General features: G+C 51.5%; 1 protein-coding gene across 1 annotated transcript; it reads left to right on the top strand.

Moving 5' to 3' along the window:
• The first annotated feature begins 781 nt into the window (after window positions 1–781).
• LOC136787231 (olfactory receptor 14C36-like) lies at window positions 782–2,042 on the top strand. The gene has a single exon (XM_066984379.1). The coding sequence runs from the start codon at window positions 782–784 to the stop codon at window positions 1,715–1,717; it is 936 nt and encodes a 311-aa protein (XP_066840480.1). The 3' UTR covers window positions 1,718–2,042.
• Window positions 2,043–19,400: the final 17,358 nt, after the last annotated feature.

The following is a 19,400-nucleotide window of genomic DNA, read 5'->3' as shown; positions in this document are numbered from 1 at the left end:
GGTGGATGGCTGTATATTGGCAGCTGTTATGATCCCTCTGTGTCCGTGGTGAAAAGCAGGGCGCTGAGATCCTCCTCAGGTACGATGAGATGGGTGAGGGGCTTGGAGATCTGCACTTTGAACCTGGATTCCTCTGCTCTCAGCAGCATCCAGGTTCTTTTCAGGGGAACACCTGAGTGTGACCATCCTCCAGAGGTGCCCGCACAGGGCAGCTGAGACCAGGAGTGATGGACACAACCACTGTCCTCACTCTGCCCTGAGGGACAGTCCCTTTGCCTCCCAGGAGGCCAAGGTTTCACTTGGTGGGCACTAAATGTGCCAAGGATTTGTGCCTTAAATGCACTCCTCAGGTTTAGGGGGACAAGTATAAAGTAACAAACCAAAGCATTCTGCACAAAGCCCTGCTCTGCAGTTGGGTGAATTTTGAGAAAGTGTACTCCAAAACTCCTTGTTACATCAAACACAGTTCATTTGAGACCTCCCCATGTTCCATTTACTTCTTGCTACAGGTCAGCACTGTCTCCTGCAGAGTCTCTTGCCCCCAGTAGCACCCTCAGGCAGCACCACTGTGACATCAAGCAGAGGACCAGTCCTCCCAGAAGTGAAGAGGCAGTTTTTTTATAGTTTAAAATAAATAAATAAATAAATAAATAAATAAATAAATGTAATAAAATAGGCTAGGTTTTCCTCACAGAGGTCTACCCTAACATTTTAATTCTCTTTCCTCCTTGGACAGGCCTCCCTATCCAGAGCAGCAGATCCCCATTCCCAGGAGGATCAGATGTTCAACGGCAGCTCCATCAGCGAGTTCCTCCTCCTGCCATTCGCAGACACACGGGAGCTGCAGCTCCTGCACTTCGCGCTCTTCCTGGGCATCTACCTGGCTGCCCTCCTGGGCAACAGCCTCATCCTCACCACCGTAGCCTGCGACCACCGCCTCCACAACCCCATGTACTTCTTCCTCCTCAACCTCGCCCTCCTCGACCTGGGATCCATCTCCACCACTCTCCCCAAAGCCATGGCCAATTCCCTCTGGGACACCAGGGCCATCTCCTATGCAGGATGTGTTGCACAGCTCTTTCTGTTCGTCTTCTTGATATCAGCAGAGTATTTTCTTCTCACCATAATGGCCTACGACCGCTACATTGCCATCTGCAAGCCCCTGCACTACGGGAGCCTCCTGGGCAGCAGAGCTTGTGCCCAGATGGCAGCAGCTGCCTGGGGCAGTGGGGTTCTCTATGCTCTGCTGCACACTGCCAATACATTTTCCCTGCCCCTCTGCCGAGGCAATGCTGTGGACCAGTTCTTCTGTGAAATCCCCTCCATCCTCAAGCTCTCCTGCTCAGACTCCTACCTCAGGGAAATTGAGCTTCTCACATTCAGTGGTTTTCTGTTTTTGGGGTGTTTTGTTTTCATTCTTTTCTCCTATGTGCAGATCTTCAAGGCTGTGCTGAGGATGCCCTCTGAGCAGGGACGGCACAAAGCCTTCTCCACGTGCCTCCCTCACCTGGCCGTGGTCTTTCTCTTTCTCAGCACTGGCATGTGTGCCTACCTGAAGCCCCCCTCCATCTCCTCTCCATCCCTGGACCTTGTGATGGCTTTCCTGTACTCGGTGATGCCCCCAGCAGTGAACCCCCTCATCTACAGCATGAGGAACCAGGAGCTCAAGAATGCCATTAGGAAAGTGATGTCATGGATGTTTGTAAGGATGTGTTGAGGAAACTGACTGTGCCTTTCCACAGCTATAAAGTGCTTCTTTTCTTCTTCAGACGAATTACAGTTTATGTAATGACATGGCAAGCCTGTCTGAACTTCTGGAGGGATTTGTTTGGTTTTCTTTTTCCCCGTGTGATAATGTTTTCCACAAAGCAATGCTGTTCTTCATCCTGTTGTACTCAAGTACCAACATATCATAGAATCATAGAATGGCCAGGGTTGAAAAGGACCTTAAAGATCCCGTAGTTTCAACCGCTCTGCTCTGGGCAGGGTTGCCAGCCACTAAAGCAGGCTGCCCAGAGCCGCATCCAGCCTGATGGATATCTTGTGTGACCCTGAGGCTTTGCAGAAATGAGGAGCCAGATTCTTTGTGTATTTAAACAAAATAAATGAAGCCACAACAACTTCTTTGTCTGAGACCCACTCTCAGCTGATCAGGAAGTAATGGGAATTACTTGTGCAGCAGGTTGTGCTGCACAGGTCTTTCTGTTCGTCTTCTTGATATCAGCAGAGTATTCTCTTCTCACCATAATGGCCTGTGACCGCTACGTTGCCATCTGCAAGCCCCTGCACTACGGGAGCCTCCTGGGCAGCAGAGCTTGTGCCCAGATGGCAGCAGCTGCCTGGGGCAGTGGGGTTCTCTACGCTCTGCTGCACACTGCCAATACATTTTCCCTGCCCCTCTGCCAAGGCAATGCTGTGGACCAGTTCTTCTGTGAAATCCCCCAGATCCTCAAGCTCTCCTGCACTAACTCCTACCTCAGGGAAGCTGGGCTTCTCACATTCAGTAGTTTTTGGTGTGTTATGCTTCCATTGTACTCTCCTATTTGCAGATCTTTAGGGCCGTGCTGAGGATGCCCTCTGAGCAGGGCCAGCACAAAGCCTTTTCCACGTGCCTCCCTCACCTGGCCGTGGTCTCCCTGTTCCTCAGCACTGCTTTTTTCGCCTACCTGAAGCCCCCCTCCCTGTCCTCCCCATCCCTGGATCTGGTGGTGGCACTTCTGTACTCAGTGGTGCCCCCGATATTCAATCCTTTCATCTACAGCATGAGAAACAAGGAGCTCAAGTGTGCTATCAGGAAAGTGATTACATGGATTTTTCTTAAGATTGATACATTTCTCCTCTTTCTCCACAAGTGACTTCCTTTGTTTTCCCTTGGAGGCTTGGTACTTACTTTCATTACCATGATGTTATATTTATCTTCAGTGTCATTTCCATGTATTACTTTTGTAGAAAGAAGTATTTTATTCACCCCACTTCTCCCGAGCTATGAAATTGCTATTTTTTTTTCTCTGGACATTTTTTGTCTACCTGGATGCCAGTACTCTCTCTTAGCATCTGCTTAATAAAATGGAATCTCCCCAGTGCACTGCCTGAAATCCTGTCTCTTCTTTCAAAGATGTTGCCAATAACATGGCTGAGCAGTGTGGTGGTTTCACATAGATGGGCAGCTGAAGTCCTCCACACTGCTCTTTCACCCCCCTCTAAAGGAAAAGCTGGAGAAAAAAGAGTGGAAAAGGACTCCAGGGTTGATTTAAGGGAGAGGCAGATGACTGATATATTTCAGTCATGGTCTTAACAGACTTTGTAGAGAGATTCAGGTAAGTTATTGAGCATTACTAACAGACGAGAGCAGTGAGAAACTAAAGGCCTAAAAACACCTTCACCCCAATCCACCGTCTTCTACCTCCTCCCCCCAGTGGTGCAGCGGAACGGGGAATGGGGGCTGCAGTCAGTCTCTAACACTTTGTGTCTGCCGCTCCTTCATGGTCACCCTCTGCCCCTGCTCCAGTATGGGGTGCCTCCCATGGATGCCATCCTTCCCGAACTGATCCCCCCAGGCCCCCAGCTCCTGCGTGGGCTCCTCTCCATGGGATACAGTGCAGCCTGGAGTCTGCTCCGGCAGGGGTCCTCCATGGACCACAGCCTCCTCCAGGCCACATCCACCTGTTCCACCGGGGGCTTCTCCATGGGCTGCAGCGTGGAGATCTGCTCCATGTGGGACCCATGGGCTGCAGGGGGACAGCCTGCTCCACCAGGGGCCTGTCCACAGGCCACAGGGGAACTTCTGCTCTGGTGCATGGAGCACCTCCTGCCCTCCTTCTGCACTGACCTTGGTGTCTGTACCAAGGACTGCTTCTCACTACATTTTCTCACTCCTCTCTCCCAGCTGCAGCTTCAGAGCAGGTTTCTTTCCCCCTTCCTTAAATCTGTTCTCACAGAGGCTAACCCAGCATCGCCCATTGGCTCAGCTCTGGCCAGCAATGGGTCACTTCTGGAGCCATCTGTAACTGGCTCTTATTTAACATGGGGCAGCTTCTGGACTCTGCTCACAGGGTCCAGCCCTAGATCCCCCCTGCTACCAAAACAGTGACACGTAAGCCCAATACAAGCTGCTGCACCTCAGAAGGCCTGTAACTCCATGCGTTTGGGAGACAAAAAGCTCATCACCATCATATGAGCTGTGAGATATCAAGGGTAGGATTTAGGAGTAACCTGTTGGTGTCTGATGACAGTGAAAGTGGTGAATGGCCACTGAGGTACATCCCCGCGTCTGTCCCACATGGGGCAGGGCAGAGGACATCCTCTAGGAGAGTCATGTGGAGCTGCCTGGGAAGCTCAGGGGTTCTCCCTAGGGAGCATGTCCCAGGGGTGGGCAGTGCCTGGAGCCCTACAGAGTGAGAGCTTGCCCAAGGTGGAGTCACCCATAGGAACAGTGCCAAATTTTGATGTCCCCAGGCAAACAAGAACTCAGTGCCTGTGGGATTCAGTGAGGGACCAGCATGCTCAAAGAAGGAAGGTTGGAGAGGGGTTCGCCTCATCCTCAGGGAAGTCCAGCTGCCTGGATCTATAAAATACCTGGAAACCCCTAGAGTCCTTGGAAATATTCCCTAGTCTTCCTGAGCATCTGCCACAGATATTGAATCCAGAGTGAGAGTTTAGCAGCAGTGATCCCAATACAGATAGGTCTACTTCCCACCGTGTGCAGCACAGCCAGTGTGCCGTCACCTCTTGGGCACCACAGCATGCTTGGTCTGCTCATAGCACCACCAGCTCAGGGCCACATGGGGAGCATGGGGAGGTGGCCAGGAAGAGCTGGAGAGGAGAGAGGAGGCATGAGGAGAGATCAGATGGGAGCTGACCTTGTCTAGAAGTTGCCTCAAATACTGGTGTTCATCTCATCCAAGACAAGGTCTGGACATATCCATTAATCCCTAAACCTAAATGCTACTCCACACCCTGACAGGAATCCACTACTCTAATGTTTGACCACAATATCCCTTGAAGCCAAACTTAGTCCATAGCCTTTTTCCATTACCCTTACACTCTTGCTCGCCCTGATCCCTGCCCTTAACACTAGCATTAAAATGCTCCAGTTAACCCTAGTCTTCTTGCAGACCTAAACAAAACCCTAAACCACAGAGCTTGACCATACCCTAACCACAGACCTGACACCACAAGCAGAACACCAAACACTTCCACTAGATTTTGCTTCATCTCTAACCCAGAAAAGTGAGCTCTAGTCACTAATGCCATACATGAACAACTAACACCCAAAGCCCCCATTCCTGTGCATTAACCTCCTCACCTTCAGCCCCTCTCCTGACCCTTAACTTTAGGCGCTTACCCCCTTGGCGCAGGGCAGGAGCCGTGAGGTTGCTGTGCACTCACATGGCATTCAAAGATGAATGTGAGGGGCCATGGATCTGATCAGCTCGTCAAACACAAGGAGGAGATGGGTGGGAATGCTCTGATGAGCTCAGCTCTGCCTCAGGATCTCCTGCCCCAGCAGGAGGAATGTGATGGTGGCAGTGACTGTGAGGTCACTTCTGTCTCTGCAGATGATAGGGCAGCAGCAGGAACGTGTCACGGAAAGGGACTGTGAGGTCACTTCTGTCTGAAGTAGCTGACAGGTCACCCTTGCCTTCTCCCTGGGATCTGTACTTTTTGGCTGACATCTGCCAGTGGCCCTGGTAGGCCAGCAGAAGGCACCTGGTTGGCATGCTGACTGTGGGATCCCCTCTGCCTCCATACCCAGGAGGACCCAGGCAGAAAGAAGGCCCGCATATGGGTTGTGCTGTCCCTTCTGCTTGAGTCCATGACTGGACAGCAGGAGGCACATGGCTTGGTTGTGTCCAGCCAAGAAGCTGCAAGGCCAGCAGCAGGCCCATGGCTTGGAAGATGCTGGTGAGGTGACTTCTGTCTGCTGGGCTGACAGGCCGCAAGGAGCCTGATGGGTTGGGATGCCTACTTCAGGAGTGGTTTCCACACTTATTGAGCTTTCTTTGGAAGTAGGAAATAGCAGGAGAGAAAAAATTGCCACAAAGTGCACCTTGGAAGGGTGGCACTGGCCATGAGGAGGAAGAAATATCTAGGGGAATAACTGGTCTTGCTGCTAGAGACTGAGGCAAAGAAGGCATTAAGTGCCTCAGCCTTTACCTCATCTCTTGTCACCAGGTTTCCCCCCACATCCAATAAAATATGATGATTCTCCTTAATCCTCCTTTATTAAAGTATTTATATAAACAGTTTTTATTGTCTTTGACAGTAATAGACAGATTGAGCTCCAGCTGGGCTTTGGCCCTTCTAACTTTGACCTGCACAGCCCCATAAAATTCAGGACACAGCTCCAGACAAACTGACAGCATGCATGAGAAGGAAGCACAGAAAATGCGGAACCTGGCAGCCTCCCATCCCCTACCCTTCTGTGACTCTGTGCTGCAATTCCATTCAACTCACTACTCCTGTATTATCCAAACTTTCCTGCAACTCCTGATGCTGCCATCTTGTCAGAGAGAGCACAATCACGTGAAGGTTAAACTGTCTGCCTGCAGACATGAACAGCTGACAGAATGGAGTGTCATTGTGGGGGAACCTTGAGAAACTGCAGGATTTTGCCTACAGAATCCTCTCGACATTTACAAGGAGAAGAGCTTAATCCTGCACCAGAGGAAGAGGAACCCCACACATGAGGGCAGACTGAGACCCTGCTGAGTGAACAGTGCCCAAGAGGAGGAGGGCCTGGAACACCACGACGGATGCCATACGAGCAGTGGTGCCACTCACCAGGAACCAGGCCAGCTTCAAACAGAGCTGCCTTAAGAGGAGCATTGCACCAAGAAAATCTGAGTTATCAGACTCAGCTGAGATCCAGTAAGACACCACACGGACAAGGGTCTAGAGCCAGCAGGGAAAGATGTGCAAGTGTGGGAGTCCTTTGAACAGCCAGGTGTAGACAGGATAGAGGGCTGTGGCAAGGCTGAAAGTCCCAACAGGACCCAGGTCTTTGTGTCCATGGCTATGGCTGTTGTCTCTGCCACTGAGGCCTATGAGGAGACAGCTTGTCATTAAAGTACCAGGGAATCATTGCCTCCTCGACCCCACCCATGAACCAGGCAGGGGTCATACCATTCTCCTGCACTTGTCCATGCACATCCCCATCTCCTACTGCCCCAGGAAGAGCCCTGAGCAAGGTGTGACAGAAACAGATCTCCCTTCCTGGGTGCCAGGGGACAAGGTCTGTTCCTTTTCTTTGGTGAAACACATCCAGGTTGTCTACTCATCAGTGTCACCTTTACACTGCCTTTGTCTCCTTGTTCTCACTGCCTCCTCCAATGTTCTGCTCTAATGAGCTCCAAGGGAGGCTGTGTCAGTGCTGGCCCTCAGGAAGACACTGCAGGAAACTTGCCTCTGACTTGGACTTCTTGAGAGATTTCTTCAATTGTCTCTCAGTGCCTGAGGTTCGTGGGCCCATCACCAAAACCCCCAGAGGGGTGATTCCAATGCCTTGGGCTGGGCCTCTGGTGCTGAGCTGGGCCGGGCTCCTGGGACAGAGAGTGCTCGAGGCAAGAGGGCCCTGGTGCAGAGAGCCAGCTCTGCCCAGGAGCAGCTCCTCTGCACAGCGCAGCAGGGCTGGGGGCTCTGACTGCAGGCACCCAGGCAGAAAGTGATTCCAGGCAGCCTGGAGGGTGTGGGCAGAGGAGAGCTCAGTGCAGGAGAAACCTTCACAGCTCTGCACATGGTAAGTGTCCGGCTGCAGGACAGTGCAGGAGAGGTTCCTGGAAGGGGCTCCTGGATCCGGGATGTCTCTGCCTGGCCAGGAGCTGCCAGGATGTCTCTTGTGGCTCGTGCTGTGTGGAGGAGAAGGTGCTGCAGAGCAGCCTTGGGCAGAGGAAGGGGAGGGCAGGGGCTGCCTGCAAAGAGAAGGCACTTTCTGCAGTCTCTGCCTGCATTTTCCTGCTCTAATTCTTGCGCAGGCTCTGTTAACAGAGTTGTAGGGATTGCACAGGTGAAGGAACTTCCTATTGCATTGAACTGAGACATAAACAGGTTAGTGATGAACCTGAGAATATCCCTTCCCTTCTCTCTGCTTACACACTGCACCAGGGCTTTTCTGAGCTGTTCTTTAGGACCTGCAGACAGGGAGATGTCCCTGGGAGGTGTCTGCAGGGCAGAGCTGGGCACACAGCGGATGGGATGGTGTCTGTGAGCATGGACAGGAGGAGACGTGGGGACAGAGAAAGAGCTGCTGGCAGGGACAGCTGCAGGCAGCAGGGACATGGGCAGGCAGTGAGAGGGAGCTGCTCCCTCCCTGCCATCCCCTGAAGTGCAGGCGCCTTCCTTGCAGCAGCCCCTGGTCTCCTCTCCTCACCAGCACAGCTTCTGTCATGGCATGTATAATCTGTGGAGCTGAGAATACGGGGTGTCTGAACCCTAAATCTCTGTGTAAGTAGGCACATTTGCTGCAGGCCCCCTCCACCTTCCTCCACAGAAGAAGGCATAGAATCACAGAATCATAGAATATCCCGAGTTGGAAGGGACCCACAAGGATCATCGAGTCCAGCTCCTGGCTCCACAGAGGTCTTACCCCAAAATTCCTACCATATGACAAGGAGCATATTCCAAACGCTTCTTAGACTCCAGAGCTCTTTTCCCTCTGCTGCCTGTGCTGGCCAGGTGGCACAGGGGTGTGAGGACAGGTTGTACCTCACCGACACCGCAGCCTCGGCACCAGGTTGGGTCCGCCCTGCCTGCCCATGCCTGCTTCTCTCCCTTGCCCAGCGTGGCAGCTGCTGGTGCCTGATTCTGACAGGGAATGCTGTGCATGGAGGGTGAAGCAGGAGGAGATGCTTGCTGTTCTCTCCGGCCAGACACAGGCGGTCTGTGAGCTGATTTCCTCTCTCAGGGTGGGGAATAGAGAAGACTCACATGGAGTCACACAGCCAAACACCCCTCACTCAACAGAGGGATCCCCTTCCCTGGAACCCTCCTCCAAGTACATGGCTCTGTTGGCACCTCTGTGTACCACTGCTCTGGAGCAGAGGTGGCCCTTCGGGAGCTGCTGGGCAGAGGCATTTGCTGTGTACAGGACACTCAGCCAGCACAGAGCAGGGCTCCAGCCAGGGAGAGACAAAATGGTCTTCTAGAAAGAAAGGCAATGTGAAGGCTGCATTGAAGAATCAAATGGCTACAGCTCAGAGCAATTTTCCCTAACACTCTATATTTTTTCTTCTTTGGCAGTGTCCCTGATGAAGGGCAGAAAATGCCCAACAGCAGCTCTGTGAGCGAGTTCCTCCTCCTGCCATTCGCAGACACACGGGAGCTGCAGCTCCTGCACTTCGCGCTCTTCCTGGCCATCTACCTGGATGCCCTCCTGGGCAATGGCCTCATCCTCACCGCCGTAGCCTGCGACCACCGCCTCCACACCCCCATGTACTTCTTCCTCCTCAACCTCGCCCTCCTCGACCTGGGCTGCATCTCCACCACTCTGCCCAAAGCCATGGCCAATTCCCTCTGGGACACCAGGGCCATCTCCTATGCAGGATGTGCTGCACAGGTGTTTGCATTTGTCTTCTTGATATCAGCAGAGTTTTTTCTTCTCACTGTCATGTCCTATGACCGCTACGTTGCCATCTGCAAGCCCCTGCACTACAGGACCCTCCTGGGCAGCAGAGCTTGTGCCCAGATGGCAGCAGCTGCCTGGGCCAGTGGCTTTCTCCATGGTGTCCTGCACACGGCCAGTACATTTTCCCTGCCCCTCTGCCAAGGCAATGCTGTGGAGCAGTTCTTCTGTGAAGTTCCACAGATCCTCAAGCTCTCCTGCTCAGATGCCTACCTCAGGGAAGTTGGGTTTATTGCATTTAGCTTTTGTTTAGGTGCTGGTTGCTTTGTTTTCATTGTGGTGTCCTATATACAGATCTTTAGGGCCGTGCTGAGGATGCCCTCTGAGCAGGGCCTGCACAAAGCCTTTTCCACGTGCCTCCCTCACCTGGCTGTGGTCTCCCTGTTTATCAGCACTATCGTGTTTGCCGGCGTGAAGCCCCCCTCCATCTCCTCCGTATACCTGGACTTTGTGGTGGCAGTTCTGTACTCTGTGGTGCCTCCAGCACTGAACCCACTCATCTACAGCATGAGGAACCAGGAGCTCAAGCATGCACTGAAGAAGCTGTTTCAGTTGTCTTCCAGAAGCAATTAGCTGCTGCTCTGCTGCTGCAATGGGAAAAACTCACCAAAAAAACACGGTGTGAGACACAGCCTTTCAGTGCCAGGTACCAGGTCCACAAATGCTGGCCCCAAACTGTGAGAAGCAAAGTAACAATGTTACGTACAGAAGGAGAGAAGATGGATCCTGAGGATACAGGGCTGCAGGCACCTGTGAGCAGTACTGACACTGACCTGCGGTCTCAATGCTCTTAGGGTAGGGAATAGGATAAAGAGGCCAGTGCCTGTCCTGTGCCACCTCCCCTCCAGCCCTGCCCTCCTACAGGTGGAGTATTTCTCCCTTACTCGGGCACCAGCAGCGCTTTGCCTCCTCCTCCTCCACAGGGAGATGAGCCACAGGCCTGGCTGTGTGTGAGGGAGCAGCAGACCTGAGCAGAAAAAAAGCCAGTTTCATGGCACCGGGGCATCTGAAGGGTCCAGCCCCTGCGGTTGGGTCTGTTCTCCGCAGCAAAGGGCTGTCACCAAGCCCCAGGTCTGTGGTTGCTCCTGCAGCTCTGAGGACCACTCCAAGGGCATCACAGTAACGATGGTCAGGACCTATGAGGGTCAGCCTGCCCATGGATCGCAACAGGAGGTTGGTAGGATTCCATAGTACACAAGGACACAGACACCTCGTTGCTCCGTTTTCATGAATGTCTTTATTACAAATTGCTACAAAACCCTACCTGTAAAGCAACTACATAGTGCAAGAAACTACTAAGTTACCACTAGGAAAGCAAATATGGGCTTGTGATGCTTTCCCTAAATCTGCACCAATAAATACTATTTGAGCTGCTACTGGTACGACACTCATGAATCCACTTGGTGGAGGGCACAAGGCAGGGCACCTTCCCCTTCTTTCTTTGGGGCCAGTCATGATAGCTCTTGAGTATTGTGAACATCGTTGGGTAACCCTAATGACATGCCTCCAGACTCTGTTTCTGGCTTTTTCCAAGGGTAAACAACTAAATAAAAGGATACCAGAGGGCTGTTGGCATAACTGCCTTGAATACAGAGAACGTCAAGTAGTTGTCTACCTTGCCTGGTCTCGCACAGGACCCTTCTGTTGTGGGGTTGCTGAGAGCCGAAGAAGAGCAGGTGCCGATGGCTGCCACAACGGTGCACCGGCAGCAATAGCGCACTGACCTCCAAGTCCTCCAAGCTCAAGAGCTGTGTATTCCTGTGAGCAAAAAGTCAGACAAAGGGGGCAGGAGACCTGCTTGGATGATCAAGGAGATCCTGGAGTGACTTAAATGAAAGAAGAAAGCATACATAATGTGGAAAAGGGGACAAGCCACTTGGGAAGAATATAGGGACAATGTCTGAGGATGCAGGGAAGTGACAGGGAAGTCCAAGGCCCATTTGAAGTTAAATCTTGCAAGAGGTGTCAAGGACAACAAAAAGGGCTTTTTCAAATATATCAAGAGCTGAAGGAAGATGAAGGAAAATATGGGCCCACTGGTTAACGAGGAGGGTGCCCTGGTGACAAAGGATACACAGAAGGCAGAATTACTGAATGCCTTCTTTGCTTCAGCCTTCACTGCTAAGACCAGCCCTCTGGAATCTCTGAGCTTCGGGACAAGGGAGGAGATCTGGAGAAATGAGGACTTTCCCTTGGTTGAAGAGGATCAGGTCAGAGATCTCTTAGGCAAACTTGACACCCACAAATCCATGGACCTCGATGGGATACATCCATGAGTGCTGAGGGAGCTGGCAGATGTTACTGCTGGCCCACTCTCCGTCATCTTTGAAAGGTCATGGAGAACAGGAGAGGTGCCTGAAGACTGGAAGAAAGCTCATGTCATGCCAGTCTTCAACAAGCGCAAGAAGGCCCCAGGCAACTACAGGCCGGTCAGCCTCACCTCCATCCCTGGAAAGGCGATGGAACAGCTCATCCTGCAGGTCATCTCCAGCATGTGGAGGAGAAGGTGATCAGGAGTAGTCAGCATGGGTTCACCAAGGGAAACCATGCTTCACCAACTTGATAGCCTTCTGTGATGGAATGACTAGCTGAGTGGGTGAGGGAGAGCAGTGGATGTTGTGTACTTTGACTTCAGCAAGGCTTTCAGCACTGTCTCCCATAACATCCTCACAGGCCAGCTCAGGAAGTGTGGGATGGATGAGTGGACAGAGAGGCGGATTGTGAGCTGGTTGGATGGCAGAGGTCAGAGGATTGTGTTTAGTGGAACAGAGTCTAGTTGGAGGCCTGGAGCCAGCAGTGTCCCCCAGAGATCTACACTGGGTCCAGTCCTGTTCAACTTATTTGTCAATGACCTGGATGATGGAATAGAGTGCACCCTCAGCAAACGTAAAGATGTGCTGTGTTTCAGGTCAAAGTGCTCCGTTTTGAGTCAGAGCTCACCTTTTTTTTCTTTTCTTTTTTTTTTTTTTTAACCCAAAGACCTCATGTACAGGTGCTGATAAGGTCTTGGTAGATAACCAAATAAAGGAACCAGCAGGTAGTCATTTTCTGTTTCATTTTCTGTGACTCTTGTTTCTCATAATTTCTCTTCAGGTACAGCAGTGCTTGTGGGATGAAGAGCCCAGCTGCAATGCGGAGGAAAAGCCCTGGTGGCCCTTGGGGCTGCCCCATTTTGCCCTGGCAGGCACTCCCTCTCTGTGAGTCGAGGTATTGCTGGCATTTGTAATCCCTGCTCAACTTTGTCCTTGGGGTTACATCGTGAACAAATTCATCCTCAAAAGAAGGCTCTGCCCCATGAGCACCCGGTGTCCAGCTGGTTTGGAGATACTGCCAAGGAGTTCTCAGAAACACTGACAAGCATTGCAGAGTGATAGGTTCACTGAGACTGGAGGGGACGTCCAAAGCCCATCTAGCCCAACCCACTAGCCAAGCATGGACACCTAAACCAGGCAGCCCAGGCCCATTTCCAGCTGTTCTTTGGGTATCTCCAGTGATGGGGACTCCGGTACTTTTTAGGAAACATGATCCAGTGCTTGGTATTGCTCACAGTAAAAGTGTTTTCCTGTGTGGAATGTCATGTATTCTCATGTCTTGTCCTGTCATGGAGACTGCTGAGATTGTCAGAGGAAAATACCTGATAGCGAATCCATGTCTCATAGCCACGTCATAGCAGCAGACAGAGACGGGGCTGAGGGACTCAATGTTTTCTCTGTATTAGTCTGTACCAAAAAGTTCTCCTAGACCTATGTATTCAGTAAAAGAGTTCAAGGATGAGAAGAGAATGTACTGAGAGGAAGGCCATGAAAAGCCACCAGGACAAGGGCCAGTTTCTGTCCCTGCAGGGGACTGACCCTGGGCAAGGCCCAGCTTGGGAAGCAGCCCTGTCAGACGTTCTTGGTGGGCAGTGAGCTGGGCAGGAGGCAGCCGTGTGCCCTGGCAGCACAGGAGGGAAGGCTGAGGGGCACCTCACTGCAGCCTGCCAGGAGCTGCAGGGATGTCAGGAAGAGCCCAGGGCCAGGCTCTGCCCTGCAGCCACGAGCCCTGCCTGCCCTTCTCCTGCCATGCTGCATGCGGTGGCTGCAGCAGAGGGGACCCCCAACCAGCCCCTGCATGGGGCTCTGCCACCCGCCTCACCCCAGCCCTCTCCAGTGCCCTCCTTGCTGCTCTCTGATGCACGCCAGGACCTCCCAGTGCATGCTGGCCAGCACATCTGCTGAGGGCCAGTGCGGTTGCTGCAGGGGCAGGGAGCTCAGCATGGCCCTGCCGTGGGCCTCCCTCTCCCCTTGCCCTCGGCCCAGGCTTGTCTCTGCTGGCAGGAGCACTCTTGGCATGCGCTTCCTGGCCTCCCCTCGCCTGTGCACAGCTGCTGCCCACTCAGGCTGCTGGCACAAACGTGTCCTCACAAGCAGCACCACCCCTTCGGCTGCTTCTCTTGGCCTCCCCAACCCCACTGCATAGACTCCTTGTCTCTGCTGGGCCACCTCTTAAACACCCAAATACATCCCTTGGCTGTCAGCTCCCTCTCCCCTGCCCTGTGGGGTGACAGACCCAGAGTGGGACATGCTACCTGTATTTGATATAGTTCTTGTGTATTTGCACTGGTGATGGCACAAAAAGACAGCTCCTTCAGCAATCATGTACATCCTTCTTCATGTTAGGACACAACTCAATGTCCTTCACTCTGCTTTATCTCATGGATGAACTAGATCAGTTCTCCTTGATTATTCTGAGGCACAATGCAATGCTTTTTGCCTTCTGTCCCTACAGCACAATATGTGTGACTTTCTCTTACTCTGCGCATTGACCTGACGGGTCATTTCACATTTTTCACTTTCAAAACCTTAGGTTTTTTTTCCAAAGTGGGGCAAGCTGATGGGTTCTGGCTCAGCCATTTGAAGCATGCTATACTTGAGTTTTTCAGCCTGAGTTTGCTAAAGATGACCCAGGAAGGTAAATGAATGTTCAAGTATCTAGTTTGAATAAGGGAGAGTATCATGGGTTTCCAATGGCCATTCCAAATCTAGGTCAATCCCAGGAACCCACTGAAGAAGAGGTTTGTCTTTGAAGGGGTTTCCTGTGCTGGGCTGGGCTGGAGTTACAGGGACAAAGACCACTGCTGGCAGTGGAGGTGCTATGGGAACTCCACCTGGCTCCACCTGATTTTCCCAAAGGGCTCCGGTCTCCTGCAAGTCTTTTCTGACATCTGCCAGTCCAGGGAGGTGCCTCAAACACAAGGGGGCCACAGGAGGTTTTCCCTGGTTGCTTATGGTCAGACAGCAAAGCTCTGCCTGAATACCCAGTAATTTTTTTAGTACTTAACTAATAAAGAAACTACTCACCAGCTCAAATGATTCAATCCCTTCTGCTAAATGTCTCACGTGAAGTGTAGTTTCTATCATGAAGAAATGCTAATTTCCATGATCTATATTCATCGCAGGAGAAGAAATACTGATGATCTCCTTTACTTGCACTGTCATCGCTTTGTCTATCATGGTGTGCTCCCTCATCTTCCAGGCTCAAAACCCACCTTGATTACACAGACAGTGCTGAATGTCCCCTTTCCAGCTGCCTGTCTGGACCTATGCACTTCCCATCGTTCTCCTGGTTTGCCCTCCCCTTACTCTTTGATCATTCAGACCGCTCTCACCAACCTAGTTGCTGCTTTGAGTTTCAGTGAGTTCAAGGTCGCCCATCTATCAGCAGTCTGTCTAATGGTTTCCTTAGCAAGAAACTCATCGTTTATCATTGAATTAGTATGATATGGATTAATATTAACACTACTATTTAAAATTTCCTATTAATCAGTGTAAAATACATCATGTACAGTCATCTTTCTGGGAATGTAAACATCACTGGAGGCAACAAAATGAGGAACTTGAGCTTTGTTTGTTTTGAAAATTGCAGCATGATTTCCTGTTGTTTGTTTTTAAATAGGAAAAACCCTGCTTTTCCTATCTAAGCAGGGCTTCAAAGGAGAAACCCTAGACCAATATCTATAGGAGAATGATGCTCTAAACAGAAATGCAACAAAATTCAGCCTTTGAAATGAGGAAAGATTTCTAATAGATGCTCTTTGAAATCTTCCTCCTTAACTACACCATGAAAGCTCTCCAATTAGCTCTACAAGTCTTGAAGAAAACTTTGGGAGAGATATGGCTCCTTAGGAGTTTCTGCATTTTAGTGAGTTCCATGGTGTATTTTGGTGCTGAGTCTATAAAGCACAGGTACTGAGAGGAGAATGATGCAATTGCTTAAGAAAGTAAAGTCAGAAGGAACAGTTGAATTGACTTGGAGTATTAATGGGCCCCACTGAGGGCTGTTACTAACAAAGCCTCCCCAGGGACTTGTTAGGGCAGATAATTGGAGGCCATGATTACAGATAGGCAAAGGCACTGTGCTGAGAAAAGTCCAGGTTTTAGTGAAGCAGAAGGGCCAAGGCCTGACCTCAGCCACTAGGAGGGGAGATCCTGAACCCCCATGTCTCGCTCAGGGCTCTTCCTAGGGTCTGTGGGATGTGGTGGGCAGTGCGATCCCACGAGAAGAACAGTGGTATGACACCTCTCCACCTCTGAATAGGGTTGCAAGGAATGTAAAATTTCTGCTCCAGTTTCTAGTGGGCAGTCCTCCAAACACAGTAATGAATACTATGAGCAGGACTAGAGGGACCCTGCCTGAAGCCAAGGGGAGTAAAGAGACAATCAGGTTTATTGGACTGTGTGGATTCGATGGCCTGGCACATCAGACCCAAAAAAGTACAAGGCTCTAGTGGACACTGGAGCACAGTGTACTGTGATGTCATCAAGCTATAAAGGGGCAGAACCCATCTATATTTCTGGACTGACATGGGGATCCCAACTGTTAACTGGAGACGGAGGAAATTAAACAGTTGTGTGCATTCCCGATCTCTCACAGTACCCTTCTATTGTGGGGTTGCTGAGGGTGGAAGAAAGAAAGGTGCCCATCAGTACCACAGGAGCGCGCCAGCAGAAATATTGCACTGAGACTCCCTGATTCCCATCTATGAGCTGGTTCATCGACTGGAGAGCCAAGGATCGATCAGCTAGACTCGCTCCCCCTTTAATTGTCCTCTGTGGATACTGCAAAGGTCTAATGGTGAGTGGAGGCTAACAGTGGACTATCGTGGCCTGAATGAAGTCTCACTACTGCCAAGTGCTGCAGTGATGGGCATGCTAGATCTTCAATACAAACTGGAGTCAAAGGCAGCCTACTGCTATGTCACAACTGATATTCCTAATGCATTTTTCTCCATTCCTTTGCCAGCAGCATGCAGGTAACAGTTTGCTTTAATTTGGAGGGGCACCCAGTCCACCTGAAATCAACTGCCCCAGGGGTGGAAACACAGCCCTACCATTTGCCATGGACAGACCCAGACTGCCCTGGAACAGGGGGAAGCTCTTGAACACCAGCAGTACATTGATGGCATCATCATGTGGGGTTACAAAGCAGAGGCTGTTCTTGAGAACAGGAAGAAAATGTACTAAATCCTTCTGAAATATGATTTTACATTAAACAAAATAAGGTCAAGGGACCGGCACACTGGATCCTGATGCAGGCTGACCAGGGTCAAGGGGGCTGCAGCTCTGGCTCGGGCTGGGCGGTGGGTGGCAAGCAATTGCATTGTGCATCCCTTGCTTTCTACATGTTATTACTATTATTATTATTATCATCATCATCATCTCTTCCTTTTCTGTCCTATCAAACTGTCCTTATCTCAACACATGAGCTTTTTGGGGGTAAGGGTGAGCTGTGTGGTGCTGAGCTGCCTGCCAGGTTAAAGCACAACATGCTTGACAACCACACTCTAATAACACAAATCACGTCTTCCCGTGTTCAGAGGGAAGCAGTCTGAGATGACTTCAGTCTGCTGCAAGCACCACACCCCAGGAGAGACCCTGCTGCCTTCAGGAGCTGTCAGCCCTGAGGCCTTGGGGACACCTTGAGGGAGCCCAGTGGCACAGAGCAAGCGATGCCATGGTCAGGTGCTGTGCTGCTGAGCTGGGCCGGGCTCCTGGGCCCAAGGGGAGCTCCTGGCAAGCGGGCAGCGCTGCAGAGAGCCAGCTCTGCCCAGGAGCAGCTCCTCTGCACAGTGCAGCAGGGCTGGGAGCTCTGACCACAGGTGTCATGAGGAGAGGAGAGAAGGAGAGAGGGGCTCGAGGCAGTGAGGAGCGCAACAGCAGAGGGCAGCGTGTGGCAGGACAGATCTGCAGACTCTTGACACAGTGAGTCTCTGGCAGCAGGGCAATGCAGGTGTAGTTGCCAAAGGGGTCTTCTACAGCTGGCACATCCGATGGCTGATAGCATCTGTCAGGATAGGTCTCACTCCACCTGTAATGTGGACTAGAAGATGCTTTAGAGAATGGCATTTATGAGGGGGCATTTCCAGAGGAAGACCGAGGCTTGGTTAATCTGAAGAGGCTTTTTTTGGTTGTGTGCTCTCAGATTCCTGCAGTGGAGGGGAAGCAGGTTTCATGGCAATGGATTTTCTGAATTGTAGAGGAGACTGAGATTCCTAGAGTATTGCACTGAGAGATCAATATGTCAACGATGAACTTGATAAAGTCCCTTCAGGCACCTCAGCTTAAAGACTGCACCAGCTTCATGTTTCTGGTCTCCTCAGGTTTTAACTGAGCTGATCTTTAGGAGCTGCAACCCCTGTGACGCCCATGGACAGGGCTCTGTACTCAGTAGTCCTCTGCAGGGCAGAGCTCAGCACACAGCTTATGGGATGGGGTCTGTGAGCGTGGACAGGAGATGTGGGGACAGAGAACCCGCTCCCAGCAGGGACACGGGCAGGCAGCAGGGACACGGGCAAGCGGTGGGAGGGAGCTACTGCCAGAAATGCTGTGCGAGGGAGGGCTCAGGCACCTCCCTGCCATCCCCTGCAGGGCAGGCACCTTCCCTGGGACACCCCCTGCTCTCCTCTCCTGCCAGCAGAGCCTCTGCCTTCAAGCCCCTGGTGTCCCCAGCAGGAGCTGCCTCCTCTGCAGACAGATCTGCAGCAGAGAAGGGTCTGCTGCGTCCGTCTGTCCCTCCCTGGCCTTGCCTCCCCTGGCAGCAGCTGGCATTCCTCCTGGCTTCACCTGGCCGTGCTGCTGCTGGTCTTGTTTCCAGGCTGACTGGGGATGGGGGTTTCACATGCACATGGAATGAACCTTCAGTGTGCTTGGGGGAAGGGGAGTAGGGGGACAGGGTGAAGGGTCTGGAGATGTGCACTTTGAGCATGGATTCAGCAGTGCCCTGGTTCTTTTCAGGTGAACATGTGAGTGTAATTATCCCGCAGCTCATAGACATGCCAGCAGAAGAGAGCAGCTTTTATGGACAGACTGGCTGTCCCCTCTGAAGGAACACTCTGCACTAAAGGGACAGTCCGTTTGCCTCTGTGGAGCCACAAGGTTTCACTTGGAGTGTAACAGGAACGACAGTATACAGAAAAGAAATCCAGACAGCCCTGCTCTGCAGTTGGGTGAATTTGGAAAGGCAATGTGGATAATCACCTGATATGAGGAGTGAATTTTATCTGTGATTACCACATTCCCCTTTCCTTATTATTATAGGTGAGGACTGACTACAACATTGCCCAGAGTAGAGTATCCTACTCTCAGGGACACCCTCAGGCAGCATCAATCACAACTCAAGAAATGAACCTGCAACATCTATGAAGAATACACCAAAACTGAATTAGTTCTTATCAGATAATTTTGTTGTACTTCCTTACTGCCTTTTTCCTCTGTGGTCAGGACCCCATGCCTAGAACTACCAA

This window comes from Anser cygnoides, chromosome 28 (genome assembly GCF_040182565.1).
Source record: "Anser cygnoides isolate HZ-2024a breed goose chromosome 28, Taihu_goose_T2T_genome, whole genome shotgun sequence".
NCBI classification, from domain to species: Eukaryota; Metazoa; Chordata; class Aves; order Anseriformes; family Anatidae; genus Anser; species Anser cygnoides.
Note: the sequence above shows the minus strand (reverse complement) of the source record. Positions and strands in the feature narration are given on the sequence as shown.

Excerpts from the sequence above, each read along its gene's own strand:
- LOC136787231 (XM_066984379.1), top strand. The coding sequence starts at position 782 with ATGTTCAACGGCAGCTCCATCAGCGAGTTCCTCCTCCTGCCATTCGCA.